General features: G+C 46.6%; 1 protein-coding gene and 1 long non-coding RNA gene across 3 annotated transcripts in view; one reads left to right on the top strand and one right to left on the bottom strand.

Moving 5' to 3' along the window:
• The window catches only part of CCDC169 (coiled-coil domain containing 169), a 66,358-nt gene extending 52,612 nt beyond the window's left edge, over window positions 1-13,746 (bottom strand). Inside the window, exons 1-2 of one of the 2 annotated variants that reach the window (XM_006120552.5) lie at window positions 13,538-13,746; window positions 8,325-8,407 (exon numbers count right to left, since the gene is read on the bottom strand). In XM_006120552.5, the coding sequence (XP_006120614.2) occupies window positions 8,325-8,407; window positions 13,538-13,614 (160 nt within the window). In that variant the 5' untranslated portion in view covers window positions 13,615-13,746. The remainder of the gene's footprint in view (window positions 1-8,324; window positions 8,408-13,537) is intronic. The other variant, XM_089775502.1, reaches the window with a different exon arrangement.
• Window positions 13,747-13,764: 18 nt separating this feature from the next.
• On the top strand, window positions 13,765-18,802 carry LOC102450402 (uncharacterized). Its single transcript, XR_012900709.2, has 3 exons — window positions 13,765-13,909; window positions 15,810-15,907; window positions 18,604-18,802. It is a non-coding gene; the product is annotated as an uncharacterized LOC102450402 (long non-coding RNA).
• The last annotated feature ends 4 nt before the right edge of the window (window positions 18,803-18,806 follow it).

The following is an 18,806-nucleotide window of genomic DNA, read 5'->3' as shown; positions in this document are numbered from 1 at the left end:
AAATGAAGCCCGGGATTTGAATTTCCCGAGCTTCATTTGCATGTTGCCGGGCGCCGCCATTTTTAAATGTCCGCTAGTGCGGACTCCGTGCCCGCAGCTACACGCAGCACGAACTAGATAGTTCGGACTAGGCTTCCTATTCCGAACTATCTGTACTATCCACGAGGCGTATAGATAGTTTGGAATAGGAAGCCTAATCCGAACTATCTAGTTCGTGCCGCGTGTAGCCGCGGGCACGGAGTCTGCACTAGCGGACATTTAAAAATGGCGGCGCCCGGCAACATGCAAATGAAGCCCGGGAAATTCAAATCCTGGGCTTCATTTGCAAGTTCGTATGACTACATTAACCACCCTAGTTTGAACTAGGGTGGTAGTGTAGACATACCCTAAGTGACTAATCGACTATCCGATAAGCATGAGTTTATTGGACTGTCGAGTAGTGACTGAATTTGCTGCTTTCCCACCCCAGGCTGTGTCCATCAGAAGGAGCAAGGGTGAGGGAGCAGGAGCCAGTGCTGGAGAGAGCCGGCTTAAAAGCCAGTTACCCCTAGCACTGTCTTCGTGGGGGACACGAGAGGCAAAGGCGTAGGGGGACCAGGCGTGAGCTGGGAATCAGCTGATTCCCAGCTCACACACGGTCCCAGAGACTGTGCCTCTGTTTTTTAAATGTACTAAGAGCCTCTAGGCTCTTAATATATTTAGAAGGCTGAAGTGCAGTGTGGGGGACCAATACTGAGCCAGGAATCAGCTGTCGCAGTTCATGCCTGGTCTCCTCTCTGCCCCCGCTGTGCTTCAGCCTTTCAAATGTATTAAGAGCTGTCGGGAGTCAAACCCTCTGCAGTTTCCCCCCTTATCAACTAGTCAATAGAAATTGCATCAACTAGTCAATTAGTTGATTAAATGCAATTTAACATCCCTAATCAGAAAAGAATGAGTTAATGCTGATGTAAGCTGCTGTAGTTTCCCAGGAGAAGGAGTGTTTCTGTTTTCAATAGAGTGGATTGCAGACTCTCAGGATAGAGAGAACTAAGGAAGTTGTCCCATGGAATTATAGGATGCTTCCAGGTGACTTCTTGGACATAGGTCAAATGGGGCTGTAGCTACGCTGCAAAGCAACAAGACTTAGATCTTGGGTCCAATCTAGAGATACAATAGTGTAGTCGATTAAACTATTAACCGATAATCGGGTGCTTATCAGTTAACACTATGGGCTACATGCAATTCCCTCCCCCCTATGACTCTTCATGTATATTTTTTTAGTGGGCTGGCCAACAGGCAGGCTCGGTCCTGACAGCAACCTCCGCTGTGGCTCGGCATTATTATGGGACTGAGGAACAGGCACACAGGCAGGCTGTCTCAGTCCCGGAGTGCGCCGGATCCCAACATCAACCCTGCTACGGCTCTGCATTAGACGCACTTTAGGAACTGGTGCGCAGGTAGGCTAGCTCAGTCCCGGCTCAAGCTGGGTCCCAACAAATAGACTGAGCCAGCCTGCCCATGCGCCAGTTCTTAAAGTGCTTCTAATACGGAGCTGCAGTGTGGGTAGTTGCTGGGACCTGGCTTAAACTGGGACTGAGTGCTTTCACTGCTAAGCCTTATCAATTAAACGTGAAATGAGGTTTACCGGAGCGGTCGACAAAGGCTTCCTTTGTCGACCACAGTGTGTCCAGAATGCCCCGCTGTGCCGCCAAACAGCTGATCGGCACAGTGCGGTGGCCATTTTGATGTAAATGAAGCGGCGATTATTTAAATCGCCGCTTCATTTTCCTATGTCTAGTAAACTCATCTACTTGGCTCCGTCGACAGAGCCATGTAGTCTAGACATACCCCCTAGTCTTGATTTAAAAATGGTCTGAGATGGTGTCTCCATCATGACCTTTGGTGAATCATTTCAATGTTTAATTACTCTTTTTGTTAAAAATTATATCTGATTTCCAATCTGAATTTGTCTAGCTTTCAACTGCCCGCCATTGGATTGTGTTATACTTTTTTATGCTAGATTGAATATTATTAAATACGTGTTCTCTATTAAGATACTTATAGACTAATCAAGCCACCTTTTAATCCTCTTTTTTGTAACAAAAATAGACTCAAGGAGCTCAAGCTATTTCTGAGGCAAGTTTTCTAATCTTTTATTATTCTAGAGGCTCTCCTCCAAACTCTCTCCAATTTATCAACATGTTTCTTGAATCATGGACACCAGAACTAGACACAGTATTCCAGAAGCGGTCACTCCAGTGACAATGACAGAGGTAAAATAACATCTCTATGTCCATTCAAGATTCTCCTGTTTATGCATCCCAAGATCCCAATATCACTCTGGAAGCCCATGCTCAGCTGATTATCCACCCCCCCCAAAAAAAAATATTTTTCAAAGTCACTGCTTCGCAGGATAGAGTCCCCATACTGTAAGCAAGGCCTACATATTTTTTTGTTCCTTGACATGAACTTTTACATAAGTTATATTTAAAACAACATACTATTTGCCTCTGTCCAGTTTACCAAGCAATCCAGACATCCTGAATCGGTGACCTATCTTTTTCATCTATCTACCACTCCTCCAAATTTTGTGCCATCTGCAAACTTCATCAATGATGATTTTATGTTTTCTTCCTGGTCACTGATAAAAATATTAAGTAGCATAATGTAAAGTATTTATCCCTGAGAGATCCCACTAGAAATACACCCGTTCAATAATGAGTCTCCATTGATCATTACATTTTGAGAACTTTCAGATAGCCAGTTTTTAATTTAATATGTAGTATGTTAATTTTATATTGTTCCATAGTAGAACTTCAGAATTATAACCTAACTGGTCAACCTCACACTTCTTTTGGAATTAGAAGTATGCAATCAGGCAACAGCAGAGACAAAAACAAACAAAAGTAAATATAATACAGTACTGTGTTAAAAGTAAATTACTAAAAATAAAGGGAACGCTTAAAAACCAATTTGACAAGGCAAGAAAACTGTTTCTGTGCTTAGTTCATTTAAATTAAAAATGGTTAAAAGCTGCTTTTTTGCATAGTAAAGTTTCAAAGTTGTACTAAATCAATGTTCAGTTGGAAACTTTTGAAGGAACAAACATAATCTTTTGTTTAAAATTCATAAGAGAAATTAGAGGAATGGAAAGAGCATTATCATCATATGATGAGGCTGTATCATCTGTTTTTTCCCCAAATACAGGACAGAAACAATATGTACTTTTACTGATGATTCTACCATTTCCATCTGGTAATGGACCAGTACTATTGTCTTGATTCTTTTCATTATGATGTTTTAAAAACTCCTTCTTTTTGTCCTTAACACAGCTGAACATGGATTTCTCTTAGTATCCTTTACCAATTTTCTACAATTACTAACTTCTGATGTATATTCATGCTTATCAATTTGCCCTTGCTTCCATTTATTATATACTATAAGATTTACCAGGCATTGCTCAGGTCCTTAACTCAATTAATTTTCATTTTTCTTTATTTAAACCATTGTTCTGGGGTGGAGATGAGAGATTCAATATGCAGGCTGCCCCAAGGAAAGAGGTCTATGCCAGCCCTCCCTCATCACAGCAGCTTGGGGCCAGATAAGAAGCGCATCTCCATAGTTGCTACAGCTCCAGCAGGCACACCCAGGGAAGGAGTGTATGTCCCCCATCTGAGGCAGGTCCAAATTTGTCTGCCCTCCCCTCCCCCCTCCCCCCCCCCGTGCTCCCCAGCGTGTTTAAGGAATGGAGCAAACTGTGTACTTTCCCTTCACTCACTGAAGGGAAACAACCAGCAATGTTCCTATAAGAATCGGGGTGGAGCTGCGTGGTGGAGGCTCAGGTAGTCCTAGATGGGAAGGCAGGGAGCAGCCAACCCCTTTCACCTGCCTGGTGATTGTCTCTTCTCTGTATGGTTTTATGCATCCCCATAGGAATCGGGGGGATTTTCAGCCTTCCTCCTCCTGCACAATCAAACCCTTACCTTGCTTGTAAGTTATGATAAGAGGAAGCTGCATACCAAATTTGGTGGTCCTAGCTCTTACCATTTAGGAGTTTTCGAACAAACAGACTCACAGACACACACATATATACACTCTCAAATATATAGTAGATTATTTCTTATTTTATAGCTGTTTTCACTTCTCCTTTAAACCAGGTCTAAACCAACATGTCTGTCTTCCTCAATTGTGGCTTTTTTGGCATCTAGTAAGGTATTCTTAAATGATTCCCAATTATCATTAATATTTTTCTCATTAAATGTTTCCTCCCCGCTGATTTGGCTAATAACTATTTTCAGCTTTGTAGAACTGGACCTTCTAAGGCACCAAATACAAACATATTTATTTATAATTATTACTAGTCTGGACTTCATTCTGGTTGCAGGTGATAAATGTGATCAAGTCATAATCATTTGTACCTAAACTGCTGTTAGTTTTCAGTTCTGTGATCAGTTCCTCTTTATTTGTTAGGACAAGGTTCAACAAAGATTTCCCCCAAGTTGGCTGCAACAATTTCTGAGTTCAGAAATTGTCATTTATATGTTTAGAAATTCAAAGGATGTTTTAATACTGGCAGCAATACACCTCCAACATACGTCACTCAAACTGAAGTCCACCACAACAAAAAGCGTTTTTCCCTATACATTGTAATGAGGTGTGTAAGGAGGTCGTCATTTTGTTCCCCGATATGATCTGGTGGTCTGTAGCAGACATGAACAAGATGATATCCCATCTTGTGCTTTATCTTTTAGGACACTGCTCCAAAACCATTCTCAATCATATTTTTCTGAGTTAGCAAGGACTTGGAAATAGGGAATCCTGTTTTTAGCAGAGTGCCATTCCCCCGCTCCTTTTGTCCACTTGATTCTTCCTAAATAGCTTATAACCATTAATTTTAACATTTCAATCATGTGAATCACCCAACCAGGTTTCAGTAATACCAACAATATCAAGTTTATCTTCATAAATTGTGGGGGAAGCCAGACTGAGGGTGGCTAGAGAGCAAGTGATAGAACATGATTGCAGAGCTACAGAGGGCTCCCTGCATGGCCTGTGACACTAGATTCCTGCAGCAAAAAGTGCAGAGAAAGTTGTGGTCCTGGAGAGGAGGAGCAGAGAGCTCTAGACAGGGCCATGAAGATAACAAGTCCCAGGCTGCAGGGAAGGCCACTCACTGCTGAACAGCTCCTGCTCAGAGACAGAGCCATGCAAGAGTAGAATGGCCTCTTCTGAAGTCAGGGACGACAAAGACTTCTCCTCTTCCTCTTTGTAGTCCTGGCTAGGGGTCTCTGCTCTGCTGGACCAGAACCACAGCCTCCCCGACACCTTGGGCCTGTAGGGATTGGGTGTCAATGGCCATGCAGGGAACCCTCTGCCTTAGGGATGTAAGCAAGTAGTCGAGTATTCAACTACCGGATAAATCTAAGCTTATCCAGTACTCAACTCGAGTGCTTTCTACTTACTTACTTACTTACTTACTACTTGCTTTCCCCCCTTGCTGCCTCTCTGTATCAGAGGCAGCAAGGGGGAGAACAGGAGCTGGTGCTGGGGGGGAGCTGGCTTAAAAGCTGGTTCCCCCCAGCACCATCTCCACAGTGCCACCTCTCCCTCTCCTCCTCCCCCGTCTGATGCCTCTATCAGAGGCAGCAGAAGGGGCAGAGGAGATAGGGGAGGTTCCTCCAGCAACAGCTCCTGTCTGCAGCGGGTCTCAATGGGAACCTGGGCCCCCCATGGACAGGGGTTGCTTTGTGGCAGCAGCCCGTCTCTGTGGCGGCCCGGAGCAAGCCGCAGGTAGGGGTTGCTTTCGGAGCAGCCTCTGCCCACAGCCAGCCCGGGCTGCCATGAACAGGGGCTGCTAGATTCAGTGCAAGACGGGACCCAGCAGCCCCAGTTCATGCCAGTCTGGGACTGATGTGACTCTGCCTTTTAAATGTAGTAAAAGCTGCCCAGCTCTTCTTATATTTAAAAGGCAGAGCCGCAGCTATCCCAGAGCCTGCGTGAGCCAGGACTGCTCAGTCCTGGCTTGCACCAGCTTCGGGAGCTACCCCCGCTGCAGCTCTACACAGGCCTCCCCTTATTGACTAATTGTGTAGTCGATACAAATTGTATCAACTACACAATTAGCCAAATATCCACTCCCTAACATACTTACTCTGCATCTCTGCTGTCACATCCTCACTGTCATTATAGGGCTCCATGCACAATTACTGGGCCAGTGATATCTGATCTCTGCAGGCACAAGATGTGGGGAAGGTTATATTCCTGGTAGGGCAAAGCAGAGAACCTTGACACTCCCAGCAGATTCCACAACAGGTATTTGCCCCTGCAGTGGGGAGCTTGTTCTCTACCTCCTCCATCCACTGCTAGCAGGAATCTCTGCTCTGCCCTGTCCTGCCACGGCCACAACCCTGCCTGCAGACGTCACTGCCCGGAGACAACGCAAGGAGCTATCTGTAGCTGTACTATTAGGGATCCGCTCACTCACTAGGGATGTAAGCGACTAGTCGACTATCCGATAAGCATAAGCTTATTGTATAGTCGGCTAGAGACTCGACTAATCACTTTTCCCCCCACTGTCCTACTGCCTCTATCAGAGAGAGGCAGCAAGTGGGAGGGACACATTCCAGTATTGGGGGGAGCTGGCTTAAAAGCCAGTTCACCCCAGCATCAACTCCGCAGGGGGGCAGGGGCAGCGAAGAGGGTAGCGAAGAAACTGAAGCAATCCCCACTCACACCAGTTCCCACTGCAGGGCTTCAGCCTTGGAACAAGAGTCCCATGTCTTGCTACATTTCAAAGGCTGAAGCACCGCAGTAGAAACATGGGGAGAGCAGGACTGCTTGAGTCCTCGCACCTGAGAGGCAACAAGGGGTGGGGAGTGGGGGGCAAACACGAGCCAGTGCTGGAGGGAGCTGGCTTAAAAGCCGGTTCCCCTCAGAACCACCTCTGGGGTGCCACCTGCGCCCCCGCTGCCTCTATTAGAGCTATGGGGGGAGGGGATAAGAGAGGCTGCTACAAAGCATGCTGCCAACCAGCCCGTTTGCGGTAGCTAGGGCTGGCTGCGGCTATAGCTGCTGCAAACAGAGGCTACTCCGGAAGCAGCCAGGGCTGTTCACTGCAAACAGGGGCTGCTGGACTCAGCGTGACCTGGGATGGAGCAGTCCTGGCTCGCACATACGTTGCACCTCTAAATTTTAAATGTAGTAAGAGCCCGGTGTCTCTTACTACATTTAAAATGCAGAGCCACAGTGCAGGTGGCTCCTGGAGCTACCCTTGCTGTAGATCTGCATAGTGGTTCTATCAAATTGTATTGAGTACATGATTAGTTCACTAATTGCAATTTAACATCCTTATCACTCACTCCATTCAATGTGTCTGCTGAACTCAACAATTACTAACACTCGTAGATTAATATCAAATCCTGTTCCCTCTCATCTGCATGCTTACACGTGCGCACACCAAAAAATTCCACCCCCGCACACCTCCTATGCAGAGCTGCAGCAGAGGCTGGTGGATCCATGAGCCACAAAGCAAGAGGAAGTGATGGCTGGGGCTGGAGGAGTCCTGAGCAGCACAGCGGGAGGCTGTTGTGATGGCTGCGGCTGGAAGAGCCATAAGCCGCAAAGCAGGAGGCTGCTGTGGTGGCTGGGGGAGTAGCAAGGGAGCCTGGGCAGAAGAACAGCAAAACAGGTACTGGGATCATACCAGAGGAGCCAAGGATGAGGGGATTGGCACAGAAGTTGGCTGGCACAGGTAAATTCAGGGGAAGGGGATGGAGGGCAAGCTGTGGGGTTGGACACAGGTCTCTGAGAAATAGGGACAGGGGAGAACAGGTGAGATGTGGGGCTGGGCACAGGTTTCTGGGCAGTGGTGCTTGGGCTGTGGGCCCTAGGCCCAGCTACTGGCTATTTGTGTTTGGAGTGCAGATAACATGGCCCAGACTTATATACTGGTGGCATACGGGGGTGGGGGTGGGGAGACAGGTTCTAGACTGCAACGCTGGACACAACTGCAGGGTGTGTAGGGGTATAGGCAGTTAACCAGGCCTATACAGGTACCACCTAGCTGTGTGTCGTCCGGAGGTACAGTGTTGTATGTAGGAAATAGCAAGTTGGGTGGTATTCAGGGTGGGTGAGTGTTAATTATCCCTTGCTTTAGTATTTTTTCTTACATAACAATTTGAAGTGTGTGTGTGTGTAATTTTGCTAGTAACTGGTGGGTGCCACAGTGGCACACATCCAAACAAGCCCACAACCTCAATACTGGTGCGTAAGACTAAACTCACTCCGCTCATGAATGAAAAAAATCTTAGGGGGAACACTGCTGCTAAGATTAATTGTTCACTTACCTTCATCCTCAACACTGTGAAGTCTTTTTTCAAGTTCTGTTATTGTGTTTCTCAATTCAAATATTGAGAGTTCAAGTGTTTCCCTGTGAGAGAAGTTAGTTAAATAGTTATACAATTTATCGTCTTACTAACAACAAAGTCTAACTTGAATTTCATGTACAGATCAAGTGTCCTTGTGTTTATATTCCACTATGTACATTAGAGCGATTGAGGCCAGAAGGGACTACCAGATCATCTAGTTTAGCCGTGGCCAACCCGAGGTTCACGAGCCGCATACAGCTCTTCCCCCCCCCCCGGTGCAGCTCACGAAGCTGCCCCCACACTCCTCAAAAATGGCCCTCTCCTCCCAGCCCCCTGTGCTGATCTGGGCAGGGGAGTCGTCCGGCACAGCCATGAAAGATGTAGAATTAAAGATGGTGTCGAGAGCCTGCTGTGGCCAAAAAGCCTCAAAACACGTTTAAATGAGTTTTCTTAAAAGGGCAGAGCTTTTTTTTTTTTTGCTCAACTAAACATGACCAGAGGCTCCTTTTAAAGGGGCAAAAGGTTGCTCGACAACTTTGCCCCGTCTCTTCGTGCTGGATCCACTGCTATCTTGGCTCTTTGCCCAGAAAGGGTTGGCCACCCCGATCTAGTTTTTCCTCCTGCACATGACAGGCTACTAAACCCTACTCAGTTGCCACAGTATTAAGTTCAATACACTGGATTAGAAACTGCTATATGCCATAGGCATGAAACATGAAGGGCCAAGATGCATGAATGCCTGAGGCCTCTGTAATGGCAGAGAAATGATTTGGTGAGATATACCTACATGATCCTAGCAAGTGAGCTAGACTCGTGCTGCAGAGAAAGGTGAAAAACAAAAACCCTAAACCAAACTGAACAACCCAAGGCTCATGCCAATCTAACTTGGGGGGGAAGGAGGGGAATCCTTCCCAATACCAAAAATGATGGTCAATATACCTCTGAACATGTAAGCAAGATCAATATGCCTCTGAACATGTAACATCTGAAAGAGAATTCTGTGTACCACCTTAGAGCACCAGTACACTCTGTTCAGTGGCCCATCATTAGTTCTTCTTTAGAATTGCTACAGTGCTTTAGAAACAGAGGCATTTTTGAAATTCTGTCATTGGAAATATTTTCATAAGGCAATATTATATACTATCTCTACATATCAATATTTTTCTGGCAAGACATCAAGTGTAAGGCTGTGTAGCCAGACATGAACCCCATCTTGTTTCCCCTCCCCCGCTCCAGAGAGCAAGGGAAAGGCGGTCAGCCTTTGATGCTCTGGGAACGCAGGTGTGCTGCCTGTCCCTGACTCTACCATAAACAGAAACTAGACAGTAAATGGGCTAGCTGACGACCTGGGGCCTCCCGCCGCCCTGATGGCTAGTACCAGTAATTGACACGCCTGCACTGTCCCAGGAGAGGAATCTTTGCCCATCACATACCAGAGGAGCCCATTGTTTGCATTTTCCCAGGTGTGAATTATGCTTTGCACCCTTTGTGGGAAACTTGGCGTTCAAAGCCATTTTTCCTAATTGGCCACTTGAGATCAGGAAGAAGCCTACGTGACCTAAGGGGTATAAAGAGGGGTTTAGTAGCCCACCCCATTTGAGCTCCAATCATCTACACCTGCTGGCAGGTATTGATTGACTCCCAAGGTCTGTGGGACGCCCAACCTCGCCCTACTTCTTCCCAAGGGATTGAGAGAAAGACGCTGGCCACGCCAAGTCTGGAACGCAGGGATAAGAATATATACCTGCTAGGTATCTATTTTGCATGCATTTAATAAGAGCTCAGAGAACCAAAAGGGTTTCATGGTACCTGTAAGTGACTTATTAGTGTAATTTCTGTCCTGTCCTTTGTAGTGGCTGTGTTATCTGTAACACAGTAGTAGCATTTAACAGCTAAGTTTACCCTGTTACAATAAAATAGTAACTGTTTAAGCTGTGACCTGACTCCTTCAGTTGCTGTAACAGAACCAAGCACAATTTTTAAAAAGAACTCCAGCCAGTCATAAAGGACAGATATAGGGAGAGGTTGAGCATTGGATCATGTCGCTTCCAGGGGACAGATCCATTGGGGCATCTCTCAGCTTCCCCAAGCTGCCCGCTGCGAAGGGATCGTGTATCCTAGCAGTCAAAATCTGAGGTGTAATAAGCTCTCCCTGTAAACTCTGGGGCGTCTGTTGGCCTGTTGGCTGCCTGCCGCGAAGGGATCCAGATCCTAGCAGTAAAGACACGAACGTTAAACTCCTCGGGGCTCCCATCAGTCTCACCTAGACTGCCCACTGCGACGGGGCCTTGTGTCTCAGCAGTTGAAGACTCGGGTGTAACACACACACATGCACTGCCCTGACCATCAGCTGACAGGCTGTAAGGCTAATGAACTAATGATTGTCTGAGTTTTTGATACATAACAGTATACCTGAGAAAAGTGCTATTGGAAATGTTTATCTTAGTTTAACTCAGAACTCACTGCTTAGAGACTAATAATACTTCTTTTAGATACTTTTTGGCCACATATTATGACGATTATTTAAATTTCAGGAACTGTCAAAGTATATGATAACTAGTAGCTAAACTCAAGGTCTGAAATAGTATGTAACAAAGAGAAAATTTTCTCTAGAAATATTGTAAGAGGTAAGCCATTATTATTTTCATTACCAAAGCAATAATGTGAAAAAAATGTAGAGCACTAGAGTGTGAAGTGTTTTCAAAATAGACAAATTGTCAATTGTATTGGAAATTTAAGCTTTGGTTAAATCAAGCATTTCTGAATAGGGATGTAAGAGACTAGTCGACTTTCTGATAAGCAAATGTTTATCAGGTAGTCGAGTAGGAACTCGACTAGTCGCTTCCCTCCCTTGCTGCCTCTACCAGCAACAACAATTCTGCATGTGCACAGTTGCACATGATTCCCCCAACAGGAACGTCTACTGACAGCAGAAGGATGGTGAGACTTAGGAATTTGGTGTTCCGTTCCAGACTCTGGAGTAGAGTGGGTAATATGCGGGCACAGATTCTTTTGCCTATTTTCCTTAAACTTGACCCTTTTTGCCCCAGTCCCTTTAATCTGTTCCCTAGTCCTGTCTCTAGCTCACCTCTGCCTTCTTGTCCAATTCTCCACATTTAGACAGCCCAATCTCCACTTCTCAGACTTCCCATCCCCATTTTAGTCTCCTTGCCCAGCAAATCTTAATTTTACCTCTCCAGACTTCCCATCCCAGCCTCCTTGCTCAGTATTCCTAATTCCATTCCTAACAGTGCCTAGAGCAGAGGTGACCAACCCATTACAGACAAAGAGCCAAAATAGTGGTGGACACAGTGCAAAGAGCCGAGGGAAAAAAGTTGTTGAGCAAAAAACAACAAAAAAAAAAAACCCACTGCCCCTTTAAGAGCCCTGTGTGGCCCAAGCAGGCTTCTGTTGGCCACAGCATCAGATCTCACTGCGCCAAGTGACGCCTTGCCCAGACAAAGAAAAAAAGGTCAGATCAGAGGACCGTGAGAAGATCTGCTGGTGCAGAAGCCACAATTTTTCCTTTGAAAACCCGGGTTGGCCACCTCGGCCTAGAGAGTCCCAATCTCCCTCCTGATGCCTCATTCAATCTGTCTCCTCTGATCTAGTGACTCCCAAGTCCTCTCCCGTTGCCCTTCCCTGCTCCTATTATCATTGTTCAGCCTATTCCAGTCTCCTCTCACCTCTACTCCCTCTATTGTGAGAGCTTCCAATACAAATTTCTCCCGGATCCTCTGTGGCTCTTGTCTGCTCTGCATGCACATCAGGCAGCTTCCTTCTCTAAGCTACCTGGGCTCAGTCAGTCACTCTGAGCACAGACAAAACAAGGCTCCCTAGTCTCCAATCAAATATCTAGAACTGCAGCAGCCCAGTGCTGTGAAAGTGCAGGGGACAGCCTGCTTAGGCCCATGCTGGAGCATGCCCAGCACAGGTGGAATTTTTTGGTAATTTATCTGCTAAAATCTTTGAGCATGTACATATTTTTCAAAGGCTTAGAATTGGGCCGAATCTGTGTGAACTTCTCAGGGCTGGCAAGAGTTGCGTCTCTAGCACAAAGGCCACCACCAGCCAAATGTCAAGTTCCTACTTCAAAGCATGGGAGCACTAGAGCAGTGTTTCTCAACCAGTGGTACAAGTACTCTTGGGGTACTCGAGAGAAGTTTGGGGAGTATGTCAACAACTGAAATTTGGAGAAAACAGAATTTTTGTTTTAAGTTTTAAAGCGCTTTATTATGTTTGTACTTTTTACACCCAAAATCGTCATCGCCCACCTGGCTACGATTAAGATATTTAAACAAATGTGTTGCAAAAGTAGAAAAAAAGTGTGTCTGAAAACTGTAGGCACTGGGGGTACTTTTTTTTTTTTTAAGAGAGTACTTTATAAAAAAAAAGGTTGGGAAACACTGCACTAGAGCATCTAAAAGAAAAGGTTGGCAAAACACCATAGTATAAAGAAAACATATTTCCTCGGCTTCATTCTCTGAAACAGCTAGATCTTCCCATACTGCTGGAACAGAAAACAGAACACCACATGGGGCTACCCTGAGGATCCCACTCACACCTTCATATTTTCTTCCACTATTTGATCTGAGGAAGTGGGTCTGTCCCACGAAAGCTCATCACCTAATAAACCATCTTGTTAGTCTTTAAAGTCCTACATAGTCCTGTATTTTGTTTCAGCTACACCAGACTAACATGGCTACATTTCTATCACTATTCTTCATATACAGGGCTGACCTGAGCTAGTCACTCAAAACCCCAGCTGACTTTTTGATATAAGTGGCAAATGCAACAAATTCCCACTTTGGGGGGGGGGGGGAAAAAAAAAAAAAAAGCTGTGACAGAGGATAAAAAAGGGACAGACCTGGCCAAACAGGAGGCACAGTGGCCCTACTGCTGGCGCACCTTGGCCAATCGGGACTTAGCTAGGATTGTGGTCCTGCTTTTAGCAGAGGCTGGACTTGATGACCTCCTGAGGTCTCCTCCAGCCCTAGGATTCTAGGATCATTTGCCCAAGCAGTTCAGCCCAGGGCAGACACGCAGCGCCCATGGTTAAGGCATGGAAAGCTTATAAGCACCCGCGTGTTCTGCCCTGGGCAACCTCAACCTCCTCTGCAGCGCGTGGGGGCCTCCCCCTGGCGCCCCCCGCTCGCAGCAGGGCGCCCCGCTGCCCTGGGACAGGGACTCACTTCATCTGCTCCTCCTGCCCCAGCTCCAGCCGCAGCTGCTCCGAGCCCGGCGCGCTGGAGTCCCCGCCTTCCCCCATTGCCACCCGCAGCCCCGCGCCGCGCTGCCAGGCGCGGGGCGTCCGCTCGCGCTCGTCTCCTTGGAGAGCATCTGGGGGAGGGGGGCGGAGCGCCGGGGAGGAGCAGCCAGCGGGAGCACGTGACAGTAACCGCAGTGCCGGTCACGTGGCGACGGGCTGGCAGGGAAGGGCCGCGCGACCGGAGGGAGGCGGCCGGGCCGGTTCGGAGCGCTGCGCTGCGCGGGGCGGGAGAGCATGGCCGCGAGCGCGTCCCCCGCCTCAGACGTCGCGTACGCGCGGATGGCGGCGGCGCTAGGTAACGGTCGGCGGGGCGGGGCTCCGCGGAGCGACCCCTCGCTGCTGGCGCCGGGTTGGCTTCAGCGCGGCAGGCGGCTCTGGTTGAACCGAGTCAGCGGCCGCCTGGGTCTCTTCCCCGCGCCTCGGCTGCGAGAGAGTCAGTGACGGGCCGGGATCTGCAGCCGGCTCCCCTCCCTCTGGGAGGCAGCGGAGCGCGGCAAGTGTCCCAGTGACTGGACAGCGTGATCCCCGCCTGGCACGAACTGACCCTTCCTCTCCTCCGCTTACAGACTGGATGAGTTGTAACGAGCCAGGCCGATGTGCGCTGCTGCCAGGCTGAATCTCTTCAGTCTGGCAACCCTAGGACGTGACCTTTGCAGAACCAGGGGAAGTCAATATAGTCTAGCAGCATTACCAGCATTCCCACTGCTTCCTGGGCTCTTACCCTAATTTAGGGTAAATTAGGGCTCAATTACAGCACACAACACTGAGAGCCAGGACTGGTGTCTATCAGCTAACTTTATGGGATTGCAAGAAAGTTGCCTACCCACATAAGCGGACATATGACTACCTAAAATCATGCCAGACCACGGATGTTGCCAAACTAGAAAGTGCAGGACTTGAGAGGTTCAAGCTAAGGATGTGAACTAGCAATTAATTTACTAGTTGAGTAGTGGATGGAATTTCCACCCACTAGTTGATATGCACTTCTGTCTTGTTCCTTTGAAATGTACAAGAGATCCAGTGGGGGTTCTTGTGCATTTCAAAGTTGGAATGCAGCGTGGAGCCCAGGGCCAGGGTAAGTCCTGCTGACTCTGGGCTCCATGTGGGTGCTTCTGCTTTGAAATGCAGAAGAGTCCCAGCGGGGGGCTCTGTGCATTTCAAAGCGGAAGTGCCCACATGGAGCCTGGGGTTAGCAAGGGACTCAGAGTCCTGGGCTGGCCCCAGGTTCCATGCTGTGCTTCCTCTTGGAAATGCACAAGAGTCCCCATTTTAAAGTGGCAGCACTGCTTGGAGCCCAGGATCAGCAGGGGGAGTGACTAGGTGACTAGTTAACTAGTCCTTTACATCCCTAGTTCAAGCTGTAGTAAGTAGTTCCTCAATACCTTTGGGCCCAGGATCAGCTGGAGGGAGCGACTAGGTGACTAGTTAACTAGTCCTTTACATCCCTAGTTCAAGCTGTAGTAAGTAGTTCCTCAATACCTTTGGGCTACGTCTAGACTGGCATGATTTTCCGCAAATGCTTTTAATGAAAAGTTTTCCGTTAAAAGCATTTGCGGAAAAGAGCGTCTAGATTGGCACGGTGCCAATCTAGATGCGCTTTTGCGCAAAAAAGCCCCAATCGCCATTTTCGCAATTGGGGCTTTTTTGTGCAAAACAAATCTGAGCTGTCTACACTGGCCCTTTTGCGCAAAAGGACTTTTGCCCGAACGGGAGCAGCATAGTATTTCCGCAAGCAGCACTGATTTCTTACATAGAATTATAGGACTGGAAGGGACCTCAAGAGGTCATCGAGTCCAGCCCCCCCGCCCTCAAGGCAGGACCAAACTCCGTCTACACCATCCCTGACAGATGTCTGTTTAACCTGTTCTTAAATATCTCCAGAGAGATCGTCAGTGTTCGTGCGGTAATTCAAGCGGCCAGTGTAGACAGCTGGCAAGTTTGAAAAACTTGCCAGTCTAGACACAGCCTTGGTCTTTAGTACTTTTTCCACAGAGATGGGAGGTTTTATAAGCATCAGGTCAAGTGTGAAGGCACCAAATAGAATGAAGTATTGCATTTTACCTTGTAGGCTTATTTATGGTATGTAAACTTGACTGGAACTTATTTTGCAAATAAATGTGAATTATTACAGAGTTTGTTCAGCTATTGCTTTAATCTCTACATATTTGATGTCTTGCCTACTTTGCTTTATCTAGAGAAACTCACAAAAGAAGCAGAGAGCCTGGCAGAATACCAGAAACTAATGAAAAACCACAATATAACTTTGGCCCAGTTAAACAAGAGTTTTGATGAGGTAGGATAAGCTGTTATCTTAAACCACCTTGATATATGAAGTGTAGATACAGAATGAATTTTTAGCCTTTTAATTATTTAGCTTTATACAGACAATGAACACTGTTCTTTAGGGGAGGAACTGTTGCTGTATTGTATGTATAGGGTCTTACAAAATGGCCTTTAATACTTAGTTGAAGCATTGAAGCAGTACTAGTAATCAGCACTGTACAGAGTAACAGAGAGTCTAATTTGTCAAACTGATCAGGACTGAAGAGCTGAAAACAGCTAACATTAACAGCCACTGGTCAATCTGATATGTATTGAGTGGTGGAGTTTTTTTACTGGATTTTAATGTGGCTTTGGACCACACAGGTATTTTTGCATTGGCTCTTGGTTCCCTTTTCCATGTGGCTGTGGGCACTATTCCCTCTCAGGCTGTACAACAGAGGTCTGACTGAGAAGCAGAAAGACACTCCCAACATTCCCCTTACACACTAGAGCCTAGGGTATGGGTGGGCAATAATTTTTTCTGGGGGCCACTTTAGAAATGTTTGAAGTGGTCCTGGGCTGCACCAGAGGGGGCGGGGCCTCAAGCAGAAGGGGTGGGGCCAGGATACTTTCCTGCTTCCCCACCCACAGACCATGACTGGTCTGGGGGAGTGTTTCCTTTCCCCCTCCCACCAGGTGCCCATGCCCCGGTGGTAGGAGGAGACTTTGCACACTTCCCCTTCTGCCTCCAGGCCAATCAGGGCTTGGGGGAGGGGCATACACCTCTTGCCCTGCCAGGAGTGCAAGGTGCTTCTAAGTGCTGCATGCTCCTGGCAGGGTGGGGGCAGGGCAGAGGAAACTTTGCATGCTCCCCCTGCCCCCAGGCCCTCATTGGCCTGGAGGCAGGGAAGCTGCAGAGCCTCCACAGGTCAGATCAATCCTCTTAGTGGGCCAGATCCGGTCCACAGAGGCCCTTTTGCCCACTCCTGGCCTGGGGGGGTCCCAGGCTAGTACATTTTGTGTGCTCCAGCCCCATAGGTGGGATGGCAGGGAAGGGAGGGCTGGATCACCACTGTGGGCTCCCCAATGCTGGGGAGGAGAGTCCTGTGCATCAGGGGCTGCATCAAACCCCCAGCTTCCCCACCCCTGCTATAATGTGTGATGGTAAAGATTCTGCTCCTAAAAAGAACACAATCTAAAAAAGTGACAAAAGTAAAAGCAGTAAAGTTTTCAATTCATACAAACTTGTTCTAATTCACTATTAGCTTGGGACTTGGAGTTGAAAGTCAGTTAACTTGATGAAAACATCTGGGCAGGAGGTAATTTTGACAGTGTAAGTTATATAATTGATGCTGTTATTCTCATCAGTGAATCTAAAGTGCAAATGAAATGCAGCACAGTCTAAAATCCTCAATTGTGTATGGTAACTGTATTAAAAAATAGTTGTTCCTGGCATCTTGCATTGAGCATTCATTGTACACTAGATTGTTAAATGGAAGAACAGACAAAAATCAGTAATTTTAATTTTGTAAGTGACTCAGACCTAACATTCACTGTCAGATTCACTATTGCAGGAACCATAAATATATCAGTAGTCTAAAAGGAAGAGGCAGATTCACAACAGCTAATGTAAGAAATATGGCAATGTAACTATACAAGTCCCATCGCTAGTTCAGTAGTTCTAATATTTTAAAGGGACTCTATAATCTAACATACTTGGCACCCTGACAAAATCAGGGCTATGAAAAATGGGTCATAGATGGAAATCTGATACCTTCTGTGAAATCTGGCTAGTGTAGGGAAGACCAGATTTCAGAGTTCAGCAGCCAGAGAATGGCACTGCCATCAGCACCACAGAAGTGAGTTGGCCTGGTATCCTCCCTTATACATAGCCACCCCAGGGCCCTCTAACACAAGTGCTGGGCTCCTGGACAAGCTGAGGAAGGACAGGGCTTCCTCTGTACATGCCACTTTTGGTCAGACTTACGTCTTGGAATCTCCCCTAGCTGTAGGAATCTGAAAGACTGCTGGCTGGGAGTTCAGGTCTGAAGGGTGTGCTGTTACCAGCAGTGGTGCAGAAGTGAGTATGGCATGGTATTATTCAAATTTCTGTGCTGCTGCTGGTATACTTTTCAGAGCTGGATGGCTGCCCAGTTTTGAAGACAGCAGTGAAGTAGTAAGGGTGGCATTTTGGGTTGTGGCCCTCTTGGCTACAATACTGTGAAATAACAGATTTCAAGATCTGAAAAATGTTCACCATAGTAAAGTCCCATTACTATGAAATTGACCAAAATGAACTGAATTTGATATGGTCCTACTTGTACTCATTTGTATGATTAACATTCCTATCTTTAATACTAAGCGATGATAGAAGGCTGGCTCTGCGAGAATAAAGCTTATAAATTATGCTTCCTTATTACATGGAGTGTGGGAAGAAAATAAATTTAGCTATACAGAGAATTGAGTCTAAAAATTAGGGCACACCTCTTTTCCAGGGGTCCCTAATCCTGCAACTGCTCAAAGTCAAGTAGTTAGTCTCTTGACCTAATGCTTCTCACCATCACCAAGTACAGGCATCTAAAAACTATACAAATGCACTACCTTCTATTAATCCATTAGTATACACTAATGATTACATTTATTCATGAGTCTGAGCCAGTCACACAGTTAAGTCATTTTCTGTAATTAATGTGAAAGACTGTAAGTGTCATTTTGTTTCTATTGTAGGTTCAATCAAGACTGGAACGTATAGCAGCTGTGAAGCCCAGTAATGAATTTTTGAATCAGTAACAGATAATGTCCCGAGTTTTCCTCGTGTACTGTACTTTCCAAAGCTGTTGTAGAACACAAATGTATAAGAAACATCAGTATAGTTCATGTTGGAGTAGAAATTGGGCAAAAAGTAAACATGCTTCTTTAACTTTTATTAC

This window comes from Pelodiscus sinensis, chromosome 1 (genome assembly GCF_052426305.1).
Source record: "Pelodiscus sinensis isolate ZL-2025 chromosome 1, ASM5242630v1, whole genome shotgun sequence".
NCBI classification, from domain to species: Eukaryota; Metazoa; Chordata; order Testudines; family Trionychidae; genus Pelodiscus; species Pelodiscus sinensis.
This window is presented reverse-complemented; position numbering and strand designations above follow the sequence as displayed.